General features: G+C 43.1%; 1 protein-coding gene across 1 annotated transcript in view; it reads right to left on the bottom strand.

Moving 5' to 3' along the window:
* Nucleotides 1-26,664, bottom strand: part of LOC148021747 (uncharacterized) — a 419,898-nt gene that overhangs the window by 17,664 nt on the left and 375,570 nt on the right. The window contains exons 52-54 of the mRNA XM_087697283.1: nucleotides 2,247-2,666; nucleotides 1,969-2,113; nucleotides 60-307 (exon numbers count right to left, since the gene is read on the bottom strand). Of these exons, the coding sequence (XP_087553409.1) occupies nucleotides 60-307; nucleotides 1,969-2,113; nucleotides 2,247-2,666 (813 nt within the window). The remainder of the gene's footprint in view (nucleotides 1-59; nucleotides 308-1,968; nucleotides 2,114-2,246; nucleotides 2,667-26,664) is intronic.

The following is a 26,664-nucleotide window of genomic DNA, read 5'->3' as shown; positions in this document are numbered from 1 at the left end:
ACAAACAAGAATTGGGCGCATTAGACTGTAACCAAATAGTTGAAAATTTGATCTTTCACCTCTTCTAATGAGATTTTCTGTTTATCAAGTTGTATCTTCATAACTATAAGGAAAGCAAAAAGGATCTTGTCCTTCTCAAAAAGTGACCGAGAGACATTTATAAACAGAGAATAGGTGAAGTAATCGTTGAGCTTAGTTAGTCGAACATTCAGATTTGTAGATTTTTCACTGGTCTCAATCGATAGTCCAAACAGTTTTATAAACCATGGTAGAGAATATTGATACATTGGTTCGATATTTGCCATATCTGCAACATCAAGACATGAGCAGCATAACATCAGCATATGACAGTTAAAGGTAAAGTTCTAATAAAATTTAATGTGGTAGGGGAACAGATGTGGAAAGCCATAGACTAGCCAAGAGGCTCTTCCTGCAATAGGTGGCAAAGGTGTAATGTGACACTAATTTACAGATGCTTAGTCAGGATTTGATTGTGTGCAACATTGGACAGTAATTAGCAGATGCTTAAATGAAAAATTGATTCCATGCAATGGACATCAACCTACAGATGCTTAAATTGCAAATAGATGCAGATAGATAGTCTTCCATCATTGCGGTGAAGCCTCCATAGCAAAAGTTTTTTCCCTCGATCCTCACCTAGAAGAAGACCCTTGACAACAAGCTTAACTAGTAAGGCTTTACTTTGGCTGTCTAGGTCTATGATCCCCAAGCCTCCTCTAGATCTAGGCTGTATAGTGATATTCCAAGCCACCTTTGCCCTAGTTAGGTTGCTGTCTCCTCCTGACCAAATAATGTTCTTGATGAGATACTTCAAGGCCTAACAAGAAGTGATATACCACATTGTCATGAGAAGAACTTGGTTGGCAATCACCACTCTCCCTCCTAATGAAAGCCTTGCAGAGTTCTAATGAAAGAGCTTCTATCTGATGCTCAAAAGAAAGGTGCCAACTACTGCTTTGAAGTAATGTCAATCCCCACATGGCATCCAAGATATCTCACTGTGATCCTGTGGGAAACCCAAGTGAAGTTCTCATGTGGTCACGGGTCCGGTTGCCTAGTGTGACATACCCAAAATCCATAGGATTTGAACGATGCTCTGCAAAATACTTCCATGGCTGTTATAAAGGCCCTAAAGTTGCTCTCACCCTGTCTATGTAAACTACGGTATCATCTGCAAGCTCCATATCAAGGAGCTCCTCCAGCTTGAGAATGGGAAACCTGATACCTTTGATACTTGTGGATTTGTCTGTCAAGAAAGAGCTCATGGCCTCTGCTAGAAATAAAAATAAGAAGGGGCTAGTGGACAACTGTGTCGGCCATACTCTCTCTCTGTCCCTCTCATAGCTTGGGGGTCTATTTGTGAATCCAAGCAATGCTGTGAGATAAAATTTGGCCACTTGCCCCCCCTCCAAAGATGGATCCATCAACTCTCCTGTCTCTGTACTACTCGCAAACACAGTGGACTGAAGGACATTGTCACAAATGGGAGGTGATTGCTACATAACAAGTGACAAGGTTCATAGAGACTTCTTCCTTACTACTAAGGGCCTAGACACATGAGACATGTAGTCAGGAGACTCAGGAAAGCAGATGGATCCTTAGCTCGAGGGCTGCAGGAAGCTGTGAACAGGTGGCCGCAGACTATGACACAGCCCTACTAGGATCCATGGCCAGACCCCCCGGATTTGAGATAGACAGAGAGAAAGTGTGTTTGGTGGACCCTGGCTTTGAATTAGGCTTCAGGATCTGTAATATTCAGCTAACCTTCAGAAATTGTTAGTGGACATCCATTTGGAACCAGATCCAAGATAAATCAGTGGAAGTATCATTCGGCATCATAATGTCCATCTTTGATTGGGAACTGCTTGTTTGATACAAAGATTTTTTTAAAGCATGATTTTCTAAGTCTAATGTGTATTTGAGTTATCCATTGGTTGTAAACACCACCTGAAACACAAAAGAAAAGGTTGGATGCATGCTTAGCAACTGGTTTATAACCACTACGAGCATCATCAATCCTTGCTTCTGTGTCTTCTGCAATTTTCTGCTTCCTTGATATGTCTTCAGCAAGAAGTTTTGATTGTGAAAGGACCTGACATATAAATAGAAAGACAAAAGGGAAACCAGAGTTCTAAAACTTTGAACTTTATCACAATCTATGTTGTCCTATTTGTAGAAAACTTCTATATATACATGCAACCACTGGCCATCATTGCAAGACTTACTTGAATGCCCGTTTCATCTTCTAAGATATTTCCCTCTTGTGATAAAACCTCAAGCGTCTTGTCCTCTATTTCTTTTAGTTGTTTTTGATTAGCAGCGCCTTGCACAATCAATTGATTCTTTTGCTCCTCCAAATCAGGTCTTTCTTTTGCCACACATATGCCTAACAACTGGTCAAAAAGCCCTTCTAGTGTAATCATAAAATTCAGTAGTGTGACTTTTGTGGAAAGCTCTGGGCTGTAGTGAGGATTCCTGAGCTTTGTTGTAATATAGAGGCGAAACTGTGGAGAGTACTCCAGAACACTATCACCCAAACGGATGCACAATGTCCCACTTTGTTTAAATGTTTGTTGCAAAAGTATCGGTTCCAATGCTGGATCAAGCTCAGTACCCACATTCTCTATGAGAATAGGCTTCCCAAACTGCATATATTGATATCATAATCACCATATAAAACCATTAGTGTTTGCAAAACATTGAAAGTTAGGATATTTTATATATTATACTTTTGATATTTCTAACAAGGGACCCGATTAGCAGAAAAGGATGCCACTTGGAGGTATGAATGGGCGAAAGTTCATTGGGAACATTTTCATGGCAGCAAAGGTTTCTTGAAAGTAGAACTGAAGGTCATCAAAATGAGAAAAAAGCCATCTCAAAATTTTGACAAGTACTAAGGAAATGTCTATGGGAGGCCCTATGGGCTTGTGAGACCAAGGAGGGCATTTACAATTGCTGTGTATAACATCTCGTTATGGACAAATACAATGTAACAACTAGGATCCAATTCATAACTGCTGCTAAAGCTTGCCATCTAAATTATTTAGTGTGGCCACAAGGGTGGTGAGGATCCCCCACTCTCCCCTTGGTAGGTGGAATCTAGTGGGATATTGCTTGATTATGTCTCTAGCCTAGAGCTTGCAAGTTTATTGTAGCTGTCCTAGGTATTTGTGGCTGTGGTTCCACTAACTGACTGGGCTTGATGGGTGGTAACTCCTCTGAAACTTCCATGGTACCTATACGGCGAGGAGCTAAATCAGATAGTAAGGGAGGGCATGGACCATCTTGAGTCCATGTTTAGAAAACCAAGCAAGGACATGAACATAGTTTGGTTTCCATAGCCTTTGCTAAAGGGGGTATTTGTGGGACCTATCTTGTATTTACGCTAACTCTCTAAAAAGGGCATTGATCACCAGTGAAACCAGCCTTCCTCCTCGGATAGGGTGGTAAATCCCTGATTATAACTTAATTACAGCAGCAAACAATAAATGCAAATCTGAAAATACAAATTTACCTACTGATCTTGGACAATGCACACCCGATTGGCCCCAAAAATTGGCGCCCCTTTCGGTATTTCTTTAACTTTATTGAAGAAAAAATTGACTTACAATGGGATTCTCCCAATCCCTTTCTGTATTTCAACTTCCCTTGCTATCCAAAGTGACCAGCAAGTCTTCAATCTGATTTTGCCCCTTGATTCGGGCAATCAATTGGCCTTCACCCGCGTTGATGGAGATGGAAAATGCCCCAAATTCAATTATTTGCTAGTCCCTTCACTTGAATAGGCTAAAACACAGCTTTAGCCCTGCTCAATCCAAGACTTGGAGCTTCCAATTTCTGGCACGATTCTTGAGGCTATTGCTAAACCCTAATTTTTGCTGCATATTAGGGTTTACAACAGATAAATCTGAATTTTCTCAGCCTCCAAGGGTCCAAATGCTGAGATCTTCAGAGTAAGGCTGTGAAATGGTTGGGAGATGAGAGGGAAAGATATAGAGAGAGGAAATTTAGAGTTTTGTTGAGAAGAATGACTGAAAATCAGTCAAATGCAGCTGCTGCCCTGCCTCAACAACTTGTAGATGCAAAGAACCGAAGAAAATCAGTCATTTACAGCTTCTGCCCTGTCTCAACAGCCTGTAGATGCTGTCTCCTATTGTTGATTGGTCTTCTCCTCCCCGTGGCAACCTTAAAAGGTCCTCCAATGGCTGCAAATTAGACCAATAGCCTCCCCTCCCTCTCTCTTGCAGGCTGAATTTATAGAAATGCCTCTCTCCAGCCTCTAAAGACGTTTTTCAGTCTTGCATGGGCATTTTTTACAAGTGGCAGCCTTCCTAAATGGTTTTTCCAGCATTTTCCATAATTAAATATTAATCTTCTAATTATTCAGTGCATTGAAAAATAATGTGACTAACCAATAATTAAATTGGCTAGACAACTTCCATTCCCGAGTGTCTCTGCGCCACCTCTGACCATCAAATTGGCGTTAGGTACCATTAAACGCCACTTCTCTAGTGTCACCAATTGACACTTATGGCCAAATGGATAACCTAGGCCAACAACTGACACTAGATACCACAAAGTACCTGTGCGTCATAACTTATAGCAACTTTTGCCTTTGACATCCCGTGATTTCTTCGGGTCCCGGGCTCATGAATTTACTTTAACCCTAGTTGCATCTCACATGTGCCTCATTTACTTAATCATGTGATTAAAAATTAATCCACATGTTAAGTGAGGTTTCAAAAATACATGTTCTCATGACAGACCCTTCCCCTTGAAATCCTTGCAATCGTCCTCAATTGCATTGCTATACATCAAAAGCAAAGTACTACATTGAAATTTCCATAGGGTATCATAGTCAACACAACATTGCGCACTGCTGTTCAACCATTCCATATGCCCAACATATGCTGAAAATTACCAGTCAACATAACATAATATAAGACTCACAAAGAATCTCAAAAACATTGCCAGATTATCATTAACATGTCTATTTTTCATGAGCTCAACTCATGTGGCAAAACCAAACCATAGCATAGCATAACCAAGCATAAACCATGGCTAAAACATCAATGATATCATAACATATGCTGTTGTCCATGGACCTAGATGTAAACCATTGAAAACTGAGCATAATCTAATCATAAACTGATCACTTGTTGATCTGAGAACTGATCACAAACTGTTGCAAATGTGACCCCAAACTGATCACAAACTCATTGCAAAAATTGACTAGCAATTTGTTAAAAAAAAACTGATGCACAACTGATCCAAAAAGTTACCATAAACGGTTCTCAAGTTGATAAAAAATTGAGCTGAAACTGATCAGAATTTTTGTCTCAAAATTGAGGCAAAGTTCATGCTAGATTGTTCATAAGCCGATGCAAAAGTATAGTTCCAGTGCCCGAGTGAAACTCATATTCATTTGCATACATCTCACAGTGACTAGTACACTAAGTAGTAATCTGATGGCAAACATACTGTTAGTGCAATACCTTGGATGCATGTTGAATACATCCGAGATCCACTACATACGAGAGCTATCCATAACTCGAAGAGGGGAAGTGCTATCTCCCTCTTGAGCATCAGGCAATACTCCAGACCCTTGCTCTATTGAACCTGGCGGAGCCTGAACTAAAGTTGGCTCTAACTGAAAGGCATATAGGTAAAGCTGCAACAACTGAGGATGGTCTGCCAAGTCATCCTCTTCCATCCATTTGGCATCCATTGGTGAATAATTCTGAAATTTCACCAAGTATTTGCTGGAAACTTTACCTTTGACCTTTCTTTCCTTATGTGCCAAAATCTGCTCAGGTACCAAAATCTCATCTAGCTCCTCAACCTCAGGCTGAATTTCAGCAGAAATATCCTCTAGCATATGACCATGAAAAGGCCTCAGCAAACTGGCATGAAAGGCATTATGTATCCGCCAATGTGGAGGTAATTTCAGCCGATATGCCACATCGTTGATCTTCTCCAACACTTGGAAAGGCCCATAGTATCTCATACTCAACTTCGGATATAATCTTTCTCTTCCTTTCATCTTTTTCAGCCTTGCCTTTTCAAGATGCAACAATACATAATCACCCTTTGCAAATTGCAAAGCACGTCTGTGTTGTTCAACTGCCCTCTTTTGCTTTCCTTGCGATCTCTGAAGTGCATATTTTATCTTTGCATAGGCTACATCCAAGTTTTTCACATAACGATCAGCCTCAAAGATCTTATTCTTAGTTTGCAGAATAGGTGGTACCTTCTTGCCACCCTCAATCATCTCAAATGGAGCTTTGCCCATAGAACTATGCACTGTGTTGTTGTAAGCAAATTCAACCAAGGACAAATACTGCTCCCATTGTGTCTTGTGGTCTAAAACATAGCACCTCAAAAGATCTAACATTGTGGCATTTGCTTCCTCAGACTGACCATCTGTTTGCGGATGAAAGAATGATGAGAATTTCAGCGTGATACCCATATTCTTAAACAAGCCCTTCCAAAATAAACTGGTCATCCGAGGGTCTCGATCACTAATGATTGACTCTAGCATACGATGATATTTAAAAAAGATGTGATGCAAAAACAATCGTGCCATATGATCAACCTTGATTTTCTTCCTCACCGGAATGAAATAGACTTGCTTGCTAAACCTGCCAATGATAGTTTATAACCCATCATTCCCTGTAGGTGTCTTAGGAAGCTCAAAACTAAGTCCATTGCAATGCTCTGTCAAGGTCGATCTGGAATAGGTAAGGGCTGCAATAAACCCGGCAACTTTTGCCTATCGTGCTTTACCTTCTGGCATACGATGCATGTCTTAACAAACTGTTCTACATCATGCCTCAAAGCTAGCCAATAAAAGAAATGCTCCATTGCCTTGACCGTGGCATTAATACCTCTATGTCCTGCATACGGAGGAACATGACTTCCAGTGATAACTCTAGGCCTTAACTGCTTTGTGACACATAGTTGTCCATGTATAATCAGAAATCCATCTCTTAGCACAAAGTGTTCATGCCTTTGACCATTGCAAAGCATATCATAAACATTAGCAAAGTCCGAATCAGCAACATATTGCTCTTTCATGGCATCCAACTCGGTGTGATAAACCATGCTGACAGCTGAAATTTGTGGCTTACGTGACAATGCATCAGCCACAACATTCTTTTTAACATCAATATGTAGAATTTGAAAATGAAACATAGAGAGAAAATTTGCCCATCTCATATGCTTCTCTGACAATTTTGTTTGCGTCAGAAAGTACCTCAAAGTTTGATGGTTTGTGTGCACTATGAAATCAGCCCCCAACAACTAATGTTTCCATGTAGACAGTGCATGAATTCAAGAGCTCTTTCTCATAGACTTGCAAATTCGTTTCTGCACCGTGGAGAATTCAGCTCTCATAAGCCACAACTTGGCCGTTCTGCATAAGAACAGCCCCAATGCTGTTACCACATGCACCACATTGAACTATGAATGACTCCCTTAGATGGGGCAACACAAGCAAAGGATCTGAAGTCATCTTTTCCTTCAACTTTTCAAATGCTGAAATTTCCATTGCTGTCCATCTAAATGGCACATCCTTCTTCTGCAAGGCATGCAATGGAGATGCAATTTCAGCAAACCCACGTAGATACTTCCTGTAGTAAGAACATAAACCCAAGATCTCATGCACATTCCTCAAAGGTAGCCATGATCGTATTGCTTCAACCTTTGCAGGGTTCGTGCGAATATCATCAACCGATACAATATGCCCCAAAAAGTGGATTTCATGCAAGAAGAATTCAATTTTCTTGTCATTGATAACCAGCCTATGGTCATGCAGTTCATTGAACACCATATCCAAGTGTTTTCTATACTTTGCCTCGTTCTTTGAATAGACAATCATGTCATCAAAGAAAGTGCCCACAAATCCTCTATGTGGCTTGAAGATACGATCCATCATCCGATTAAAAGTGGCAAGAGCATTCTTAAGTTCAAAAGGCATAACAAGAAACTAATACAATCCAAAAGATGTCCTAAAAGCTATCTTAGGCACATCTTCTGGTCTAATGCGTATCTGATGATACCCACTTTTCAAATCTGTATAGCTGAATATGGTTGCCCCTTGCAATCTATCCATAACATCATCGATTCAAGGAATCGGAAAGCGATTCTTCATTGTGATTTTGTTTAAAGCACGATAATCAATGCACATACGCCATGAACCATTCTTTTTTTGCACCAAAAGCATTGGAGAACAAAAAGGAGATGAGCTGGGTTGAATCAACTCTTTTTCTAACAGCTCATTTACCTGAGTCATAATCTCCTCCTGTTGGGCTGCACTGACTCTGTAGGGTGGCTTATTAGGTGGGCTACTTCCAGGGATAAGATCTATGCCATGATCTTGTGGCCTTTCAAGCGGTAGCTGCCCTGGAAGTGACTGAGAGAAGCAAGCAGCATACATTTTCAGAAATGACATGCGATCCTTCTCTAACTTAGACATGTTCCCAACATTCTTACTATCATCTTTATCCTTAGTAAAAGCCAAGTATGCTGAAAGATGATTTTTCATTACTTTAGAAATGGCAGCTGCAGATACAACAGGGACAGATTCACCTTTCAACTTTACATCAAGTGTGAGTAGCTTTCCCTTATGCTGAATAGTGATCTTTTTTGCACAAGAATCAATCACTACATGCAGACGGTGACACCACGGCATACCAAGCAATACATCACAACCCTCAAGTGGAGCAATGAAGAACTCTTCACTGTCCACATATCCTTGTATGTGCAACTGAAGCTTTCCAATGAGTAGTGTGACAGGTTCTGCGTGGCCTTTACATGCCATTCCAACTTTCCCTATGGGTCCCATCTCATCCTCTCTGATGCCTAGATGGGCGGCCATGTCAATAGAGATGAAGTTGGCTCGTGCACCATTATCAAAGAAAATCAATGTATGTTGATCCCTAATTTTTCCCCATGCTCTGCACAACTCAGTAGCATCATCATTGGACTGATCACTAACAACATTGGGCACCAATCCCACTGATGTTTTAGGCTTATTTCCTTTAGAATCTCCTTGATTTTCTGATTTTCCAGCTTGTTGCCTATTGGGAGAGTCCTTTGCAATGTGACCCTCCTGTTCGCAAATAAAATATTTATTTGCAACCATCAATTCCCTACGTTGTGCCAATGTTTTCGAGCCCTTTCTTTGTTGTTTTGGCCTCTTTTCAGGCTGATATTCAGATTTTCCCATTTTCTTAGTCTTAAACAACTTTTTATTCGGCTTCTCCCCACTCTCCAGGAAGCCCGAATCCTTTCCACGCAACAAAGCATCGGCTGTAGCAGCAGTCTCTATAAGCTGAGACTGCTAGACACGGTGGATTTAATACAAAATCCCTGATTCCTTTGGGCACCCCACAAACATATTTTTCCACTTGCTCATGAAGGGATACAGGGCGATAAGAAGTAATAGGCAGCAATGCATCCCAAAACTTATTATTATATTGCTCCAAATTCTTACATTCCTTAGCATCTAGCTTATTCCAAGTTGTCATGATGTCCACCTCAAAGGTACTTGTCAACCAATTCGATGCAAACATTTACTTGAATTGTACCCACGTTGATGGTGCTCTACCTTGCATCAAAAGAGTGGACCACCACTGTAATGCATTTCCTTTCAAGAAAGTGGCTGCCTTTCGAATCTTTGAGGACTTTGTGAAGTTCCCCCTTGAATAGGCTGCATCAAACTGCTGAATGAAAGTCAAAGCTTTCAGCCTATCTTGTACACCGTTGAAGGACCCAAACTTCACTCCTTTTCCACCCTCATCATAGTCTTTTGCTGCCCCTTTGGGTGTCAAGTTGTCATACACTGGCTGCTGCAAAAAGGGTGCATTTGCTGAATTCACATCAAAACCAGTGTGAAACAGAGCATTTGCATGACCAACATTCATTCCTTGAGCCCCATAAGCATTCGGGTGTGTAGATGCAGTACTTAGCATGCTACTTTGTGCCCCAAGCATCAAGCAATGCTGCCATACATAGGGTTTTGCATATTTTCAGCCATACGCGAATACATTAGGCCTTGCACACCATGCATTTTGCTATATACCATTGGGATTTGTGCCATACATTCTCGTATGTGGTCCTTGTCCAACCATAGCATGAAAAATCGTGCTTCCACCAAAATATCCTAGCTGCCCCATCATAGCATGCATGCCTGGTTGTCCAAAATCTATTGGATTGGCACTTCCGTGATGGCCTTGCATTTGCATTCCTTGCCCCATAGGTACCGACTGTTTTATTTCATTAGCATCTTTGGGAGCTTCAAATGAAGGGTTTGGCATTATCTTCGGTGCATCTTGCTGTCTCGAAGGTGTAGAAGACGTCTTCTTCTTGCCTTTGTTGTCCTTCTTTGGAGCATATAAAAATCGGGTAAATTGAGGATCCTTTGCCAATTCAGCAAAGAGATTTGCTGCTGTCCTCATTCGATTCTTGAACTGGTCATTGAATTCCTCTTCACTTTGTTCGTCATCAGCCTCCTTATGCCCTGAAGGCTGTGCATCTTAACCAACAACAACATTTTCAGCTTGCTGTCCATAATATGAGCCTTGTCCAAGGTCAGACATTGCATTTCCTTCATTCCCATGTGAAGGTTCATACTGAGAGGCATCATCACTGCTTGAGTCCATCTCATTGTATGAAGACATATTGTTGTAATTTCTCAGCTGAGAGTAAAAATCATCACTTCCCAAATGGTTTTTCTAGCCTTTTCCATAATTAAATATTAATTTTCAGCCTTAAAATACTGAAAATTAACCTAATAATTATTTCAGTGTCCTGAAAAATAATATAACTGGACAATAATTAAATTGGCTAGGCAACTTCCATTCCCAAGTGTCTTTGCGCCATCTTTGACCATCAGATTGGCGTTAGGTACCATTAAACACCACTTCTTTAGTGTCACCAACTGACAGTTATGGCCAAATGGATGACCTAGGCCAACAATTGGCACTAGATACCACCAAGTACATGTGCGGCATAACTTATAGTAACTTTTGCCTTTGACATCCCGTGATTTCTTCGGATCCCGGGCTTGTGAATTTACTTTAACCCTAGTTGCACCTCACATGTGCATCATTTACTTAATTATGTGATTAAAAATTAATCCACATGTTAAGTGAGGTTTCAAAAATACATGTCCTCATGACAACTAGTCAAGCTGTGAGAAACATGACATGCATATTGTCATTTGGAGATTGGGGATGCGGATTATCTTCATATATTTGGGAATAACATTGCGATCTTGGGCCTCTTAATCTGTCTGCCAATCAATATTTGTAAACCATTCCATCCATCAATGGTGGTTAAACAATACCTTGGCTGTGACAAATATGACATGTACAATGTCATTTTAGAATCAAGTTTTCCTTGAGATATTCGGTTATAACATTATGATCTTGGACTCTTCACGCAACTATAACCTGATTTCCAGCCCTCTTCATGCTGTTTGGAGTTGATTTCAGTCAGGCGACTGCTGTTCCTGTGCAGACCTGCTGCCATACAGCTTGCAACGTCATCACATTCTTGCTGCCTACGTTTTTAGTCTTTCTCTCTCCTGCAGGCTGTCCTGTCTGCGTTTTTAGTCTTTCTCTCACATGCTGCCTACATTTTGTCTTTCTCTCTCTTGCAGGCTATCCTGCCTGCATTTTTAGTCTCTTTCTCACCTACTGCCTGTGTTTTTAGTCTTTCTCTCTTCTCACTGCTGTCTCCATTAGATCTAGCTTCTCACTATTGCGTTTGCTGGTGTTCGACATCTGGAGGCTGCCTTGTTGTGATTTGGGATCCGTTCGGAGTACAACACACTCTCCAACTCATTACCCCTGCCCTGATCCTTGAGATACAGGAGTTCGAGGCTCAATATTCATTCACTGCATAATGTGTTTGCTGCATGAGCATTGTATTATTCAGTAGTTATATCACTTCATTTATTCACTGTGTTTATTGTCTCTGAGTTACCCTAACCCTAACTGTGTTCTTTTATTAGTCTGTGCTTTGTCGTACGGTTTCTGTGTTAGGGTATTTCTTAACACGGTTTCAGAGCCTGGTACTTTTTGAGAAACCTAGGCCTTTGATCTGAAAGCTCTACACAAAAAGTAAGAACAACAGTAGATCCAAATGACTTCGAACACAACACCACCGATTCAGTCTCCAGAATCAACTATGCCGATAATCGAGCGAGAGTGGGCCATTCAGCTTGCTCCACAAAGTTCCGACATGGTGGATGACACTTTTGATTACGTGGAAGAACAACTAGGCAAGTTGACCTTTGAAGAATATAAACAGATCATAGCTTATAGACGAAAGAAGATTGAGGAGCTCGATCGAAGGATTGCCCTTCAAGAAAATCTCCTAAATGAAGGTATGCATGAATTTTTCTCTTCAGATTTTGCGCGTAAATTTGATGATGTTGTAGGGCGGTCGAGACCTCCATCAAGGATAGGCCCCCCTGTTGGAAAACAAGACCCGAAGTATATTCATTTATTTCATCCACTTCCACCCACTCCGATGCAAGGTACATTAGATTCATCTTTTGTGCCTTCTTCTTTTACTTCTTCTGCTTTGCAATATTCTGGTAAAGATCACGTGGAAGAAAGAGTACAGTCTGTTGACTACAGAAAAGGTCCTCTTGAGGACCAATTCTTGTATGTTAACACATGTCGTGGGGATTATAAGAAAAAGCCACCTACCTCTTCTTCTAACCTTTCTTCTTTTCAGTCTACTTCACAAAATCAAAATGAATTTGGTGTTCCTTTTTTTTCATGGTGCATCATCATCTTCACATTTTCATTTCCAATCATTAAATGATAAAAATGAACATAATGCATCTGCACCTCATACACCTCATTTTCAAAACCCACCCATCCCACCACATTCATCCACTGCTTCTCCATTTCTATTCACACCATTCACTTTTTCATTTCAGACACCTTATGTCGCACCGCACATCATACCGGGGAGTTATGGAAACATAGGCACATCCTTTAGGATCTCATTCTTACCTCTGCTGGGTGGTGTTCCACCTACTTCACACACACTTTCGGGATCATTGTAGCCCGGGTATCCCCCCCAGTCTCTCTCGAGTGTGGATCAGTTGACTCCACAGTTTGCCTCCATGGCTTTTCCTAGTGGACCTTCTGGTCATACTGTTGTGCCCTAGCCTCACTTTGGATAGGGCTTTCGTGTCCCAGTGCCTTTACATACAACAGCACCTTATGGAAACATTCATGTTCCAGTGCCTCCGCCTCAATCGGCACCTTCTTCCTACCCATCTTTTCCCCCTCCTCCTCCTTCTTATTAGACATATCCACCTCCACCATCTTACCCTTCACAATCTTATCCCCCACATCCATCTTACCCTACCTACTCGACACCTCATGGTTCTAGCTCGTTTTCTGCCAAGCATGTATTTAATGACAAGACTCGTTTTAATGGGTCAAACTTGATGAGACATATCCTTGACTCCCAGAACCTATGGGATCTTGTGCAGGGGTTGAAACCCCAACCTGATTCCGCACTTGTTCCATACGAGGTTGTCTACTCATGGAAGGCTAGGAATGCCTCTACTATTGTCAAGTTGATGTAGGGCTTAATGCCTGAGTTTCATTCTCAGCTTCAGCATTTTGACTTAGTGTCAAAGCAATGGGTACACTTGACTGACCGCTATGCGGCTCGGGATAGGACCCGTCGTATGAATGTTGACTATGAGCTTCAGCTTTTCAAAATCACTGACAAACTCCCTAGGAAATACTTCAATTTTATGGAAGGCATAATTTCAAAACCTACCATGCCTACGTTCTATGAATTTGAGTGTCAGCTGCTGCGTTACGCACGGTTGTTTGATCAGTTTCATATGAATTCCTCTTTAGAGGGGGCTCTTGTTGCTCATTCTCAGAAAGGGCGACAAGGGAAGGGAAAACAAAATCAAACCTCCACTCAAACTCAAAATCAAAATCAAAATCAAAAGCAAAATCAATCCGGGGAATCACAAGGAACATCCCAATCTCTCAAACGTGGGTGGTAGAATGTATCTAAAAAGAATAGGTATTATCAACATTGTCAAAAGGCTGGCCATTTTGACAACGAGTGTCAATTAAAGGCAAGAGGCACATCACCAAAACCTAAGTCTCAGATCCTCGCCCCTCAGTCGGACAACCCCCTGCAGGGTGGGCAAGGTGATGGCAAGGGCAGTTTAAAGGTCAGACTCGCACTGCCACCACACAGCCATCTCAGTTGACAATGTTCTCAACTCTAAAGGGCTTGTCTAATTGGTCCGCAGAGGCCCACATCTTCTCCATAGAGACATCAGATGCGAGTCTCGTCCATATTTGTGAGTTGCCTCCCGATGAGGTTATTGCAGAGGCCCACTCGACCCAGACAAGCGCTTCAGCTCCTGTTTGGATTGTGGATAGTGGAGCTACATATCACATGACTCCTATCGAGGACATCTTTCGTACCCAAGCCCCTGCAACCGGGCGGGTCCACGTAGGAAACAACTCCTCGGTCAAGATTCAGGCACAAGGTTGCGTCAGTTTTGCCACTGATAAGGGTTCGGATCTGGCTACACTGGACAATGTATATCATGTCCCTCAGCTTGGGGTGAACTTGTTATCTGTTCAGCAGCTTTGCCGGTTAGGGCGAGTGGTTTTCTTTACAGTGACCACAATTGAGATGCTTAACTCTTTGACTGGTTTAGTGATTGCTCGCGGTGAGGCACAACCTAATAGCCTATACCACATGACACACTTTCTGACCAAGCCAACAGCCGAGGGCTCCGTGTTCCATAGTTTCCAGGCCTTAGCCATCTCTCGGGAGTCTACGAACAATGAGCATCTTTGGCATTTTCGCTTTGGGCATACTGGTTATGGCTCACTTTATGAATTGTCACACCGTGAGCTGGTTGAGGGTCTTCCACGCCTAAAGCTCACTCGAGATGTCTGTAAAGCTTGTCAGCTCGGGAAGCAGTACTGTACCCCATTTTCTCAGTAGTCCTCTCATAGAGCTGAGGCACCTCTTAGATTAATTCATGTTGATCTTTGTGGGCCGACATCCATTGCTGCCTTGAATGGTGTAGTGTACTTCTTTTTGATTATGGATCATCATTCTAGATACTTGTGGATGTACTTCCTCAAGCATAAATCCGATGCTTTCACATACTTTTCTACTTGGGTGCTGCTGGTTCATAACCAGACTAGTCGTTGTGTCGGTTGCATGAGGAGTGATAGCGATGGTGAGTTTATCTCCCACGAGTTTTTCGAGTTTCTACAGCAGCATGGCATTTCTCGCCAGCTCACCTCTACCAACTTTCCTTCTCAGAATGGAGTTGTAGAGTGTAGGAACCGGACAACCATGGAAATGGCACGCTCTATGCTGTTCTCAGTAGAGCTTCCTGAGCGCCTTTGGGTTGAGGCTGTTAACACTTTGGTATGCATCCTTAACCGGTAGCCGACTGCGGCTCTTCCTCAGAAGATCCTGTATGAGGCATTCTTTGGCTCTCGGCCTGTTATTTCCCACTTCAGAGTCTTCGGGTGTCGTGCCTACACACACATACACGCCTGACGACAAGATAGGAAAGCTCACTCCCTAAGCTGATCTTCTTATTTTTGTGGGATATTCCTCTGAGGTGAAAGCCTATCCTCGGACTAACAAGGTGATCGTTAGGTGGGATGTCATCTTTGATGAGAGGGATATTGTGTAATCTTCTGCACCGGATTCCGATCCAATTCCTTCTTCCACATCATCGGAGATTGTGCCTACTGAGCTTGGTCTACTTCCCGCTCCTGACCTTCCTACAAATTCTTCAGTTCCTAGACCCCCTTCGCGAGACCCGTTACCTCGCTGGTACCAGCAGACCTTGTGGGATTTGGGGATCCTATCATCAGATTCCATTACGGAGGGACCTAGAAGATTTGCTCGGCTTGCTCCTCAGGCATCATTTGCGTCGCTGTTTACAGTTGATTACATAGTGCATTCTGAGCCGGATACATGGCAGGAGGCTCTTCAGCACCCTCAATGGCAAGTGGCCATGGAGAAGGAGCTCGAGAGTATTGACCGAAATGCGACTTGGACATTGGAAGATCGTCCGAGCCATAAGAAAGTCATTGGGACAAAGTGGATTTTTAGGACTAAGCTAAAAGCTAATGGGACTTTAGACAAGTATAAGGCTCGCCTTGTAGTGTAAGGGTTTCGACAAAAGCATGTCATTGATTATGAAGAGACCTTTGCCCTTACTGCACGGTTGACTTCCTTTCGGTTGCTACTCGCCCTAGGCGCTCACCACGGTTGGCCAATACATCAGATGGATATCAAGAGTGCCTTCCTAAATGGTTTTCTTGAGGAGGAGGTTTATGTGGAGCAGCCACCAGGCTTTCCTTCTGGCAACTCGAGGAATAAGGTATTCCGCTTGCATAAAGCTCTTTATGGACTAAAGCAAGCGCCACGGTTTTGGTTCCATAGGATGGATGCGTTTTTACAGACTCATGGATACCATTCTACCCCTTATGACCCGAACTTATATGTTCGATCTACTGCAGAGGGGGTTAGCTATATTCTGCTATACGTTGATCACAGGTTCAAATTCCGCTACCATAGCAGAAATTAAGGCTAAGCTTTAAGCTACATTTGAAATGACGGACCTTGGTTTGTTGTCCTATTTTTTGGGGATGAAGGTAGTTCGTTCTGGGGGCTGTATTTTTGTGTCACAGTAGAAGTAGGCACTTCAGCTCGTGGACCAGTACACTACGGATCAGACACGGTTAGTGGCCACGCCTCTTGATCCTATTGTCCACTTGTCGAAGGATACCCTAGGACAGCCCTTTGATGACCATACCTATCACTCTGTTGTAGGAAAACTTCTTTGGTTAATTCACACTAGGCCAGATTTAGCTTACTCAGTTAGTATACTCAGTCAGTATTTCACAGCAACTAGGATGTCACATTGGACTGGATGTCTTCGTGTGTTGCGTTATTTGCGGTGTACTTTTTCTTATGGCCTGATATATGGTTTTGGTTTATGTTTGCAGGGGTACACTGATTCTGATTGGGCAGGAGATCTTGACACCCGGCATTCCCATGGCAGCTACCTCTTTACCTTCGGCATGGCTCCCATTTCTTGGTACAGCCGTAAGCAGGAGATGGTGGTAGCTTCCACAGCCGAGGCTGAGTACCGGGCTCTCTTTGATAGCACCACCGAGGCCATCTATCTGAGGAGTCTACTGGCGGCACTTCATTTACCATGTGATTCTCCCACAGTTGTCTATTGCGACAACCAAAGTGCCATTGCCCTTGTGGGCAATCCGATCATCACACCACGGACACGGCATGCGGGAGTCCACTTTCACTTTTCCAGAGAGCAGGTTGAGCTAGGCACTATTCGCCTAGAGTTTGTGCCTTCATTAGATAATTTTGCAGACATTTTGACCACAGTGGTCAACCGGCCGGTTCTTCAGTACCTGCTACCTAGAATCGGCTTGGGTACACCCTCCCCTACTTCTTCAGCTTGATGGGGAGAGGGTGCTTCCCTCTTGCTTTCCCTTCCAATTTGAGAGGGGGCGGCTTCTACTCTTGATAGTGACAGTGATGATGCTTACATTTTTTAGACATTACATTCATTTATTCTTTTGTATTATATTATGGACATTTGTAACTTCATCCGCACTGTCAGGATGACATGATTGTAAAAGGGCACTTGGACAAGTGAACAATTCCCCTGTGCAAGGGCACTGTCCAAGTGGCACCGTTACATAGCATATTACATGAGCATGTCATCTTGCATCTCCCTTTGCATTACCCCATGCATTGGCAATCTGTTCATGTAAACATGCATCTGTGCGCATTGATCCCTCTTCGGTCTTTTGGAGTGGTCGACTTTAGGATCCACCATATTTGTGGCATAACACATGGCAATTCTTCTAAAAGGCAGTTTCCCTACCCTTGCTTGGTTTTCTTGTCTTGCTAAGCCCACCATCATCTTTTTTGCCTCTACATATATTCACCACATGATTGGCACACACACATACTTTTATCATCCTTAGGCACTTATCCTAGTCAATGTGAGAGATTGGCTTGCTAGTTTTGTGAATGACTTGGGTTTAAAACTCTCTTTATCCTTTCCTATTTGTCACTTAATCGGCCGCTTCTCCTATATTCCTTATGTATTCTCAAAACACTAAAAAAAAAAAAAAAAAAAAAAACATAACCAACACAGTCCAATGTTGTATCCATCTGCCTTTGTAGGACTTTGTAGGCCCTTGGGCAGTCGACGTGCACCCTTGGTTCAATGCCCTGGTCTCTCTGGGGTGATCACTTGGGCTCCCTTGGTAAGATAACCATCGCCTCTATAGTCTCGATAGGCCACTGAGCAGCCGACGCGTAGCCTTTGTCCGATGCCCTAGCTACTTTGGGGTGGGATACCTTGGGGTAAATCAAAATTTAGGCTAGCCTACTTTTATAGCCCTATTTTGGGCCTGAGGGGGTGTTGTGCTAAGAAATGCACTTAGTCACTTAAACAACCCCAAAACATGCTTATTTTAGGCTTATTTTAGCCAAAACCCTAAAATGGAGAGCGGATCGAGAGAGTTAAGTGGGAGAGGATCTAGAACCCTAATTTTCTATAAATTGGCAGCCAGCCCTCCACTCTTTCCTCAATCTCGTTTTTGTAAATTTCAGGTGTTTCAACTTGCTGCCCACACCCCGTTCACGGAGGACATCTCAACTGAAGCTGTCCATTGCTGTCTCCATCAGTTGGCACTTGATTTCCAGCCCTCTTCACGCAGTTTCGAGCTGATTTCAGTTAGGCGACTGGTGTTTATGTGTAGACCTGCTGCCGTACAACCTGCTACGTCATCACAATCCTGTCTACGTTTTCAATCTTTTGCTCTCTTGCAGGCTGTCTTGCCTGCGTTTTTAGTCTTTCTCTCACCTGCTACCTACGTTTTTAGTATTTCTCTCTCCTGCAGGCTGTCTTGCTTGCGTTTCTAGTCTTTCTCTCACTTGTTGCCTACGTTTTTAGTCTTTCTCTCTCCTCACTGCTGTTTGCATGAGATCTAGCTTCTCACTATTGCGTTTGCTGGTGTTCGACATCTAGAGGTTGCCTTGTTGTGATTCGGGATCCGTTCGGAGTATGACACACTCTCCAACTCATTACCCCTGCCCTGATCCTTGAGATACACGAGTTCGAGGTTTTAGTATTCATTCACTGCATAGTGTGTTTGCTGCATGAGCATCGTATTATTCAGTAGTTATATCACTTCATTTATTCACTGTGTTTATTGTCTCTGAGTTACCCTAATCCTAACTATATTCTTTTATCAGTCTGTGCTTTGTTGTACGGTTTCTATTTATGTTTGTGTGTTAGGGTATTTCTTAACAGTGCCAAGCCTAGGATGCTTTGACAGCTTCCTCATTGAAACAAGATATGTGGTTTTGGCTCCACCTTTCCGCCAAAATATCCCACCCCACCACAGCAACATATGAAGCTTATGTTTCATTTTCTCAGATTTTGAGGTTGTTGGCATAGTTGGATTTACTAGAAATGCTTTGGTCTTCGACTCAGCTACAAGTGTTCACGGACATATTGTTAGAATCAAGGGTCTCTTGCATTTGCAGTTTGATCTTATTTAGTATGTTGATCTTCTCTTGCACGAGGATTTAGTACCTTGGCATACGATAGTATCCTCTGTTCAATTGCTGTGACTTTGTATTATTTTCTACATGATGGTCTACAGCCATCTTGCATCTTGTAATCTTGTATTCTTGTACTTTTTTTGTAATTCACACAATTACCTGTTACAAGGGATATATACACACACATATGTCTGTACATATGTACCTACGTACCTACGTACGTACGTATACACACACACACACACACACACACATACACGTGTGTGTGTGTACGTACGTACGTACATATGTACATATACATATGTGTGTGTGTGTACGTACGTATGTACGTATATATGTGTACACACACACACACACACACACACACACATGCGATGTATATGGTTAGCTAGTACATGGATGGTCATGCCGAGATGTGCGTGGTCACATTATGCAACGTATTCCTTTGTTTATGGATGGTTAGCTAGTACATATGGTCTCATGGAGGCCTATGGCTGAGTTTTAAGAGGTACTTAGGCAGGCATGCCCAATTTGGGTGGAGGTGGCTGATTTTCTTGCATATCTTTGGTGACTTCTTCCTTTGGTCTTGAGAACCCTTGGTGAGCTGTTGGCGGAGCCTCAGTTGGCCGCCCGCAATAGGAACATGGCCAGCATGCTTTGGGATATAGGGAAACCTCGCCCAACCAATATTCGTTTTGAGGTTTTTGGGGTTGCAAACGTTGGCTTATGAGGTGAAATGGGGCACATTTGTTGGACACTATTTTAGATGTGGCCAATTGGGCCATTTCATTTCAGAATGTGATAGAAGCCCTGAGGTATTGCAATGTTCTATGGATCCTGACATGGATATGCAAGAGCATCATCCCAAGTAGATGGTTTAGCAGCTAGAAGCTGATCCTGTGCCGCTTGTTCAGTAAAGACATGATGATGGAAAGAAGGATGTTTTGCAAGTTGGTTTTGAGCATGCATTGCTTTCGGTTGGTCGGAATTCGCCTCCTTAGGATGACTCTTGGGTCATTGTGGTTAGACGTAATGCCAGACAGGATTCTCGTTCGACTCCTACCCACCCACCTCCGCACACTATCACTTAGACCTTTCAACGCAGAGGTAAGGGTTTAGTATGAAACCTCAATCTTTACGTCCCTGTAGTTGGTGCAAATGATAAAAGGACTTTTGATTCTGCTTTGTGCTTTGACGCACGTGGGAGGCTTGTGCCTCCTCGGAATGTTTTCCGTTCGCAGCAACAGTAGTTTTCTTCTTGTGCTCTTCGATTGCTAGTTTGCAGAGGGTAGATCTTGCAGATGTGATCCAAAGTGAGATGGAGAGATTTCAAGCAGCTAAAGCTATTGATGTTAAAGGGAAAGGGAAAGTGGTGGTTCAATAGTTTTCTTTTTTGTGATTTATCATGAGAATTGCTTTATGGAATGTGAAAGGTATTTCTTCGGGCAATAAGCAGTATCAGTTGTGGAAAGTTGTGTTAGCTGGAAATTAGGATGTTTTTTTGACATGTGAAGCATTAACAGCGTGCTTTGGTAGGATGTTCTTATGTATATAAGAATTATACGGTCTTTTTTAGTGGTTGTGCTCCACATAAATCTGGAGTTATGTTGGCCCCGTCAAATCTTCCCTACAACTATCTTTGGTTTCTCATGACCTTTGCGGTAGATTTCTGATTCTAGAAATCCTATATGAGGGGCAGATTTTGTAGCTAGTGGGTGTGTATGCTCCTTCTACTGCTCGGGAATGTCGTTAGCTTTGGGATAACTTGCACTGCCTTACCATGGCTCGTCAAGGCTTTGTTATGGGTGATTTTAATGCATGTGTATTTGTGAATCATGTGATTTCATGGCACTCGGTCATGGATGGTCTTGAGCGATACGCTTGGGATGCTTTGGCAGCTGTGTCTTTAAAATAGGACATGTGGTCCTAGATGCATCCTTTACAATTTGGATATACTTATCATTCTCTTTAGCATCCAAACACTTGGGCAAGACTGGAGAAGATCTACATTTGTCAGAGTGATTCTTTTCTTCCTGTAGTCATTGATATGTGGGTGGAGCGAAAGCATGTCTTGTCAGACCAGTATCCTTTGGTCTTGGAATTGACCCACAAACATGTTCATGCCTTTAAGGCTCTCCTTGCTCGTTTGCCTCTTCGTTTCAACCAATCTTTTCTGCTGCAAAATCAGTTTTTGGAATATATTCAACAATTGATTGCTTCTTTTAGCTCCAGGGTCCTATCTCAAGGGATGAAAGCATGGGCTGTTTTTAAGGATAATGCATGAGTGTTATCCCGACAGTATGGTATTTAGCACGCTTCCTCTTTACGAGCTGAATTGTAGCATGCACAATCTTTGTTGGCCCACTCACTGTCTCTGTGTCTGTCATTGGTGACTTGTTCATATGCATTGAATGGTTGAAATGCAAAGTTTAATCTCTTCAAGAAGAGGAATATGTTAAATACAAGTTGTTGGCCAAAGCGGAAGCTTTACATGATAATAACTGTCAATCTCATCAGTTCTTTGCTCGTTTATGCTACAAATACACTCGGGAAAATATTGTGTGTCTGATGGATGAGCAAGGTTCCTTAGGACTGACAATGAGGGAGAATATGTGTCACGTGCTTTTGAGCAACTATGTGATGAGAGGGGTATTAAGCGTCAGTTGAACGCCCCCTATACTCCACCCTAGAATGGTTTGTCTTGAGCGGATGAATAGAACCATCCAGGAGCGTGTACGCAGTATGCTTAGCCATGCAGGCTTACAACAGAGCTTTTGGGCTGAGATAGTCAGTACAGTTGTGCATGTCATAAATAGATCACCTTCTAGTGGTTTGGATTTTCAGGTTGCAGAGGAGGTATGGATTGGAAAACCTTTGTCTTATGCACATCTACGTGTCTTTGGATGTGAGGCATTCTGCCATGTGCCCAAAGACAAGCGTACTAAGTTGGATCCTAAGAGTGTCAAATGCATTTTTCTTGGCTATGGGGATGCAGGTGAGATGGGTTACCTCCTTTGGGATCCGCAAGCGTGGAAAGTCATCCGCAGCCATGATGTAGTCTTCCACGAAGACAAGATGCATAGGCAGCCTAAGAGGGTGGTAGAGATATGTAGGGTTATATTCCAGGAAGAGCCACGTGCTCTTGCACAGCCAGTTGGACAGCCTGCAGCAGCAGTTAGTACACATGGCTAGGGTGTTGAACCGGCCGCAGAGCTTGCCGTGAGACAGTGTACTAGAGATAGATGTCCACCTGATAGATTTGAGTCCTCGATGCATTATGTCTTGGCTATAGATGCAAGAGAGTCTCTCACCTATGATGAGGCTATGCGTAGGGGTGACAGTCACTCTTGGGAGAGGGCTATGCAGTCTGAGATAGACTCCTTGCATAGGAATATGACTTGGGATTTGGTTGCATTGCCTCAGGGCAAGAAGGCTTTGCCATGCAAATGGGTGTACAAGCTAAAAAGTACCCGTGGAGACCCCAAGCCGGCTTATAAGGCAAGACTTATTACTAAAGGGTTTAAATAGGAGCATGGAGTTGACTTTGATGATGTCTTTTTTCCTGTGGTCAAGACGACCACCCTACGCTTGGTTTTGGCCTTAGTCGCGCAGCTTGACTTGGACATGTATCAGATGGATGTCAAGACTGCATTCTTGCATGGGGATTTGCATGATGAGATATACATGGAGCAGCCTAAGGGCTTTGCAGAACCTGACAGGGAGCACCTAGTGTACAAGTTGAAGAAAAGTCTTTATGGCTTGAAGCAGGCACCTAGGGAGACTTTGCCGATCCGGATGGTGATTCCTCGGTTGATGAACTCGGGTTGTTGCAAGATAGTGAAGAGATGGGCAAATGTCGCAAGGTGTCAATCGAAGAACCGCTATTGGGCCCGAATTTGTCTCAGCCAGAGGTTTGTGTTTCGTGTTCACAACCCTTTGGATCTTTACAATTCATGTTGGCCACTGCCAATCATCTTATGTCAGATTATGTCCATCGTAATGAGGAGAAAGCTAACACACTACCGGATGGGGATCAAGTAGTTGCAATCATGTGAACCGACCTGTTTACAATAGATAGCTGCTTTCCATGAGAGGGTAGCCATATTTTATTTTAGTGGAAGGACTCCTTTGATCACTAGAATTTGTGCTTAGCTGTAGTCTATGCTTGCCAATTTTGAGCAGTGCTTCGAAGATGTTTTAGGGCGTACGCAAGTCCCCTTGGTGGAAGAGATTTATGATGGCCGGAAGGGGTTCTTTGAGGTTCTTTTTCGTTCTGTAGAAGTACGTGCCCTTATTATGCAATGCATTCCTCTGTTTATGGATGAGCAACTAGTTCATGTGGTCCCTTGGAGGCCCATGACTCCTCCCTCTAGTTTTGAAAACCATTGGGGAGGTTTTGGTGGAACCTTGGCTAGCTTCCCGCAATTGGAATAGGGCATGCATGCTTTGAAATAGAGGGAAACCTAGCCCAATGAAGATTCATTTTGAGGTTCCAGGGTTACAAACGTTGGTTTATGAGTTGAAATGGGGTACTTTTGCAGGACACTGTTTCAGATGTGGCCAGTTGGGCCATTTGATTTCGGATTGCGACAAAAATATGGAGGTAGGGCAATGCCCTATGGACCCAGATATGGAAATGCAAGACCACCCCCCTCAGCAGATGATTCAGAAGCCCATGGCTGATCATGAGTAGCTTTCCCAACATGGTCGTAATGAAGGCAAGAAGGATGTTTTCCACGGTGATGGGGAGCGTGCTTCGCTTGCGGGTGGGCGGAATTTCCCTCTTTAGGAGGATTCCTGGGTTACACTGGTTTGTCATAATGCAAGACAGGATTCTCGCTCCACTCGTGCCCATCCTCCGTTGCCCCCTATCACTCAAACCTTTCAATGTAGAGGAAGGGGGTTTTATATGAAACCCATTCCTAGCTGCTTCATTGATATGCCTGGTGGGAAGTCTTCGGTGTCTCGTGATAATGGCTCTAATCCGACTGTGGTGTGGTCTCCTCGGACGTGGTCCTGATAGACGGGGTTGTTGTGCTCGATAAAGGGAAATGGTTCTATCCAATATGACTCCACACTGTGGCCTATAAGGTGTCTGATGGGGTGGCTTTGTCTCTGCTAGGCTAGTAGTGTCAGTAGGGTCGGCTATGTAGAAGTCTTTGGTCCTTGTACTCCGTGACGCGACGAAGGGGTCCAAATCCATCACAAAAGAGGCAGTGGTACCGTCCTTGTATGTCATAGTATCCTGTGCATCTGCATGTGTAGTGCTCCTTCGTCTCAGGATCTCGACCATAAAGCTGGCAAGTCCTATCCTTTGCTAGGGTATCGTCCATTTGCCTGTCTCCATCTGAAGCCTATGTGAGGAGGTGCGAATCTGTCCGATAGCAACTCGTACGCTATGGGAGAGATGGGTTGTCCATATATGCTGGCTGAATAGTGAAACCATCATCAGAGAAACAAGAAATGACTCCTGTAGAACTCCATCCTCGATCCTAGAGAGAGTGGTGGATGGATCCATGTCCTTGTTGTCTCAATCCGCAAGATATCAGCTCTGATCACCTGGTTCTTAGCCCTGATCAGTTGAGAGAAAGTGTAGGGCACTCAAGGCTATAATCCAAAGGTGGAAGATGGACAATATCCAAACCATGTAGGCTCATCCAAATAGCCATTTGTGAAAACCAATAGTTCTTCTCACCTCCTACTGCTAGTTGTCTAGATGAGGTTAGTGCCAATCTAGAGTATCTATGGAGTGGAAGTTTCCATAGTCTGTGCCAAATGGTCACTGCCCTGAAGAGTGCCTCAGTAACTATAGGTGTTTCCCCTAGCTCTGTTCTGACAATGGGATGTGGGGTGGAGGGCTTACTCCTAATCATGCGTGCTATCATCATGATCAATGGCCTTTCCATGCTATCCCAACCATCATAATAATCCCTCTCTACTCCAATCTGATCAGTGAGTGGGCTAAGATGCTTGTGGTACAAGCTGCAACCCCATACCTTTGCTCCATATAGTAATGTAGGTGTGACTCGGGTGTCAAACAACCAAAGTTTGGTGCAGGGCTCCTGGAACTGTATATGAGCACATTGACTCTTGGGTACCTCGAGTGCTGCGTATCCATGTGCTAGATGTGCCTCTGATGCCCCTCTCAATGAAAAACGTGGGCCAGAGAAGGTGACTCCCAAATAGATATATTCCCTCACATGTTCCAGTATGTCTCTCCCAAATGTGAACTGGTACATAGATCTAGTCACCCATGCTGCTGAAGTATTGAAAACCATACTTTTGGTCTTCCCAAGGTTCACTGTGAGGTCTTTATCTCTACAGAAGATGTGCAAAGCATCTAGATGGAACTGCAATCCCTCCGGTGACTTTGAAATGAGAAAAATATCATATGCATACAGTAATATCGGTATCAACACCCTTGCCAGGCTGGCTCCAGCTCCTCCTCTTCAGTCTATGTAATCAGACACTTCATCTATGTATAGACCAAACAATGTGGATGAAAGTGGGCATCCTTGTTTCACTCCTATCGTACTGTCAATCCTCTTTGATAGCCCCCCAGGTGCTTGTACATGACCTGCCACTGCCTCATATAATGCATAGACACCCCATCATATACCCTCTGGTACTCCAATGTCCTGCAATCTCTGTATGATGTGTGTATGAGGCACTGTATCAAAAGCTTTGCGAAAGTCTACAAAGCAATAATAGATGTTAAAATAGGTTGTTAGACAGAGTTGAGACTTGTAGCGCCGACCTCCTGCTTCGTAATGTTTTGCCACACTACAGACAGAGATTCGGGATCTAGATCAGATTCTGAGCAGAGCATTTGTACAGTGATGGTGCTCTGCTGTTCTTCTGCTGTATACAATGAAAGTGACCTGTTTCTAACCTAGGGTGTGTGTACAGACAAGGTGTTACTTATAGTTTGACCTTCACATTTGAGCTCCAATCCAATGCAGATCTGAAGTTATTACCTTAGAC

Source organism: Lygodium microphyllum, chromosome 17, assembly GCF_053477565.2.
Source record: "Lygodium microphyllum isolate KBCC chromosome 17, Lygodium_microphyllum_v1.1.10, whole genome shotgun sequence".
In the NCBI taxonomy this organism is placed as follows: domain Eukaryota; kingdom Viridiplantae; phylum Streptophyta; class Polypodiopsida; order Schizaeales; family Lygodiaceae; genus Lygodium; species Lygodium microphyllum.
This window is presented reverse-complemented; position numbering and strand designations above follow the sequence as displayed.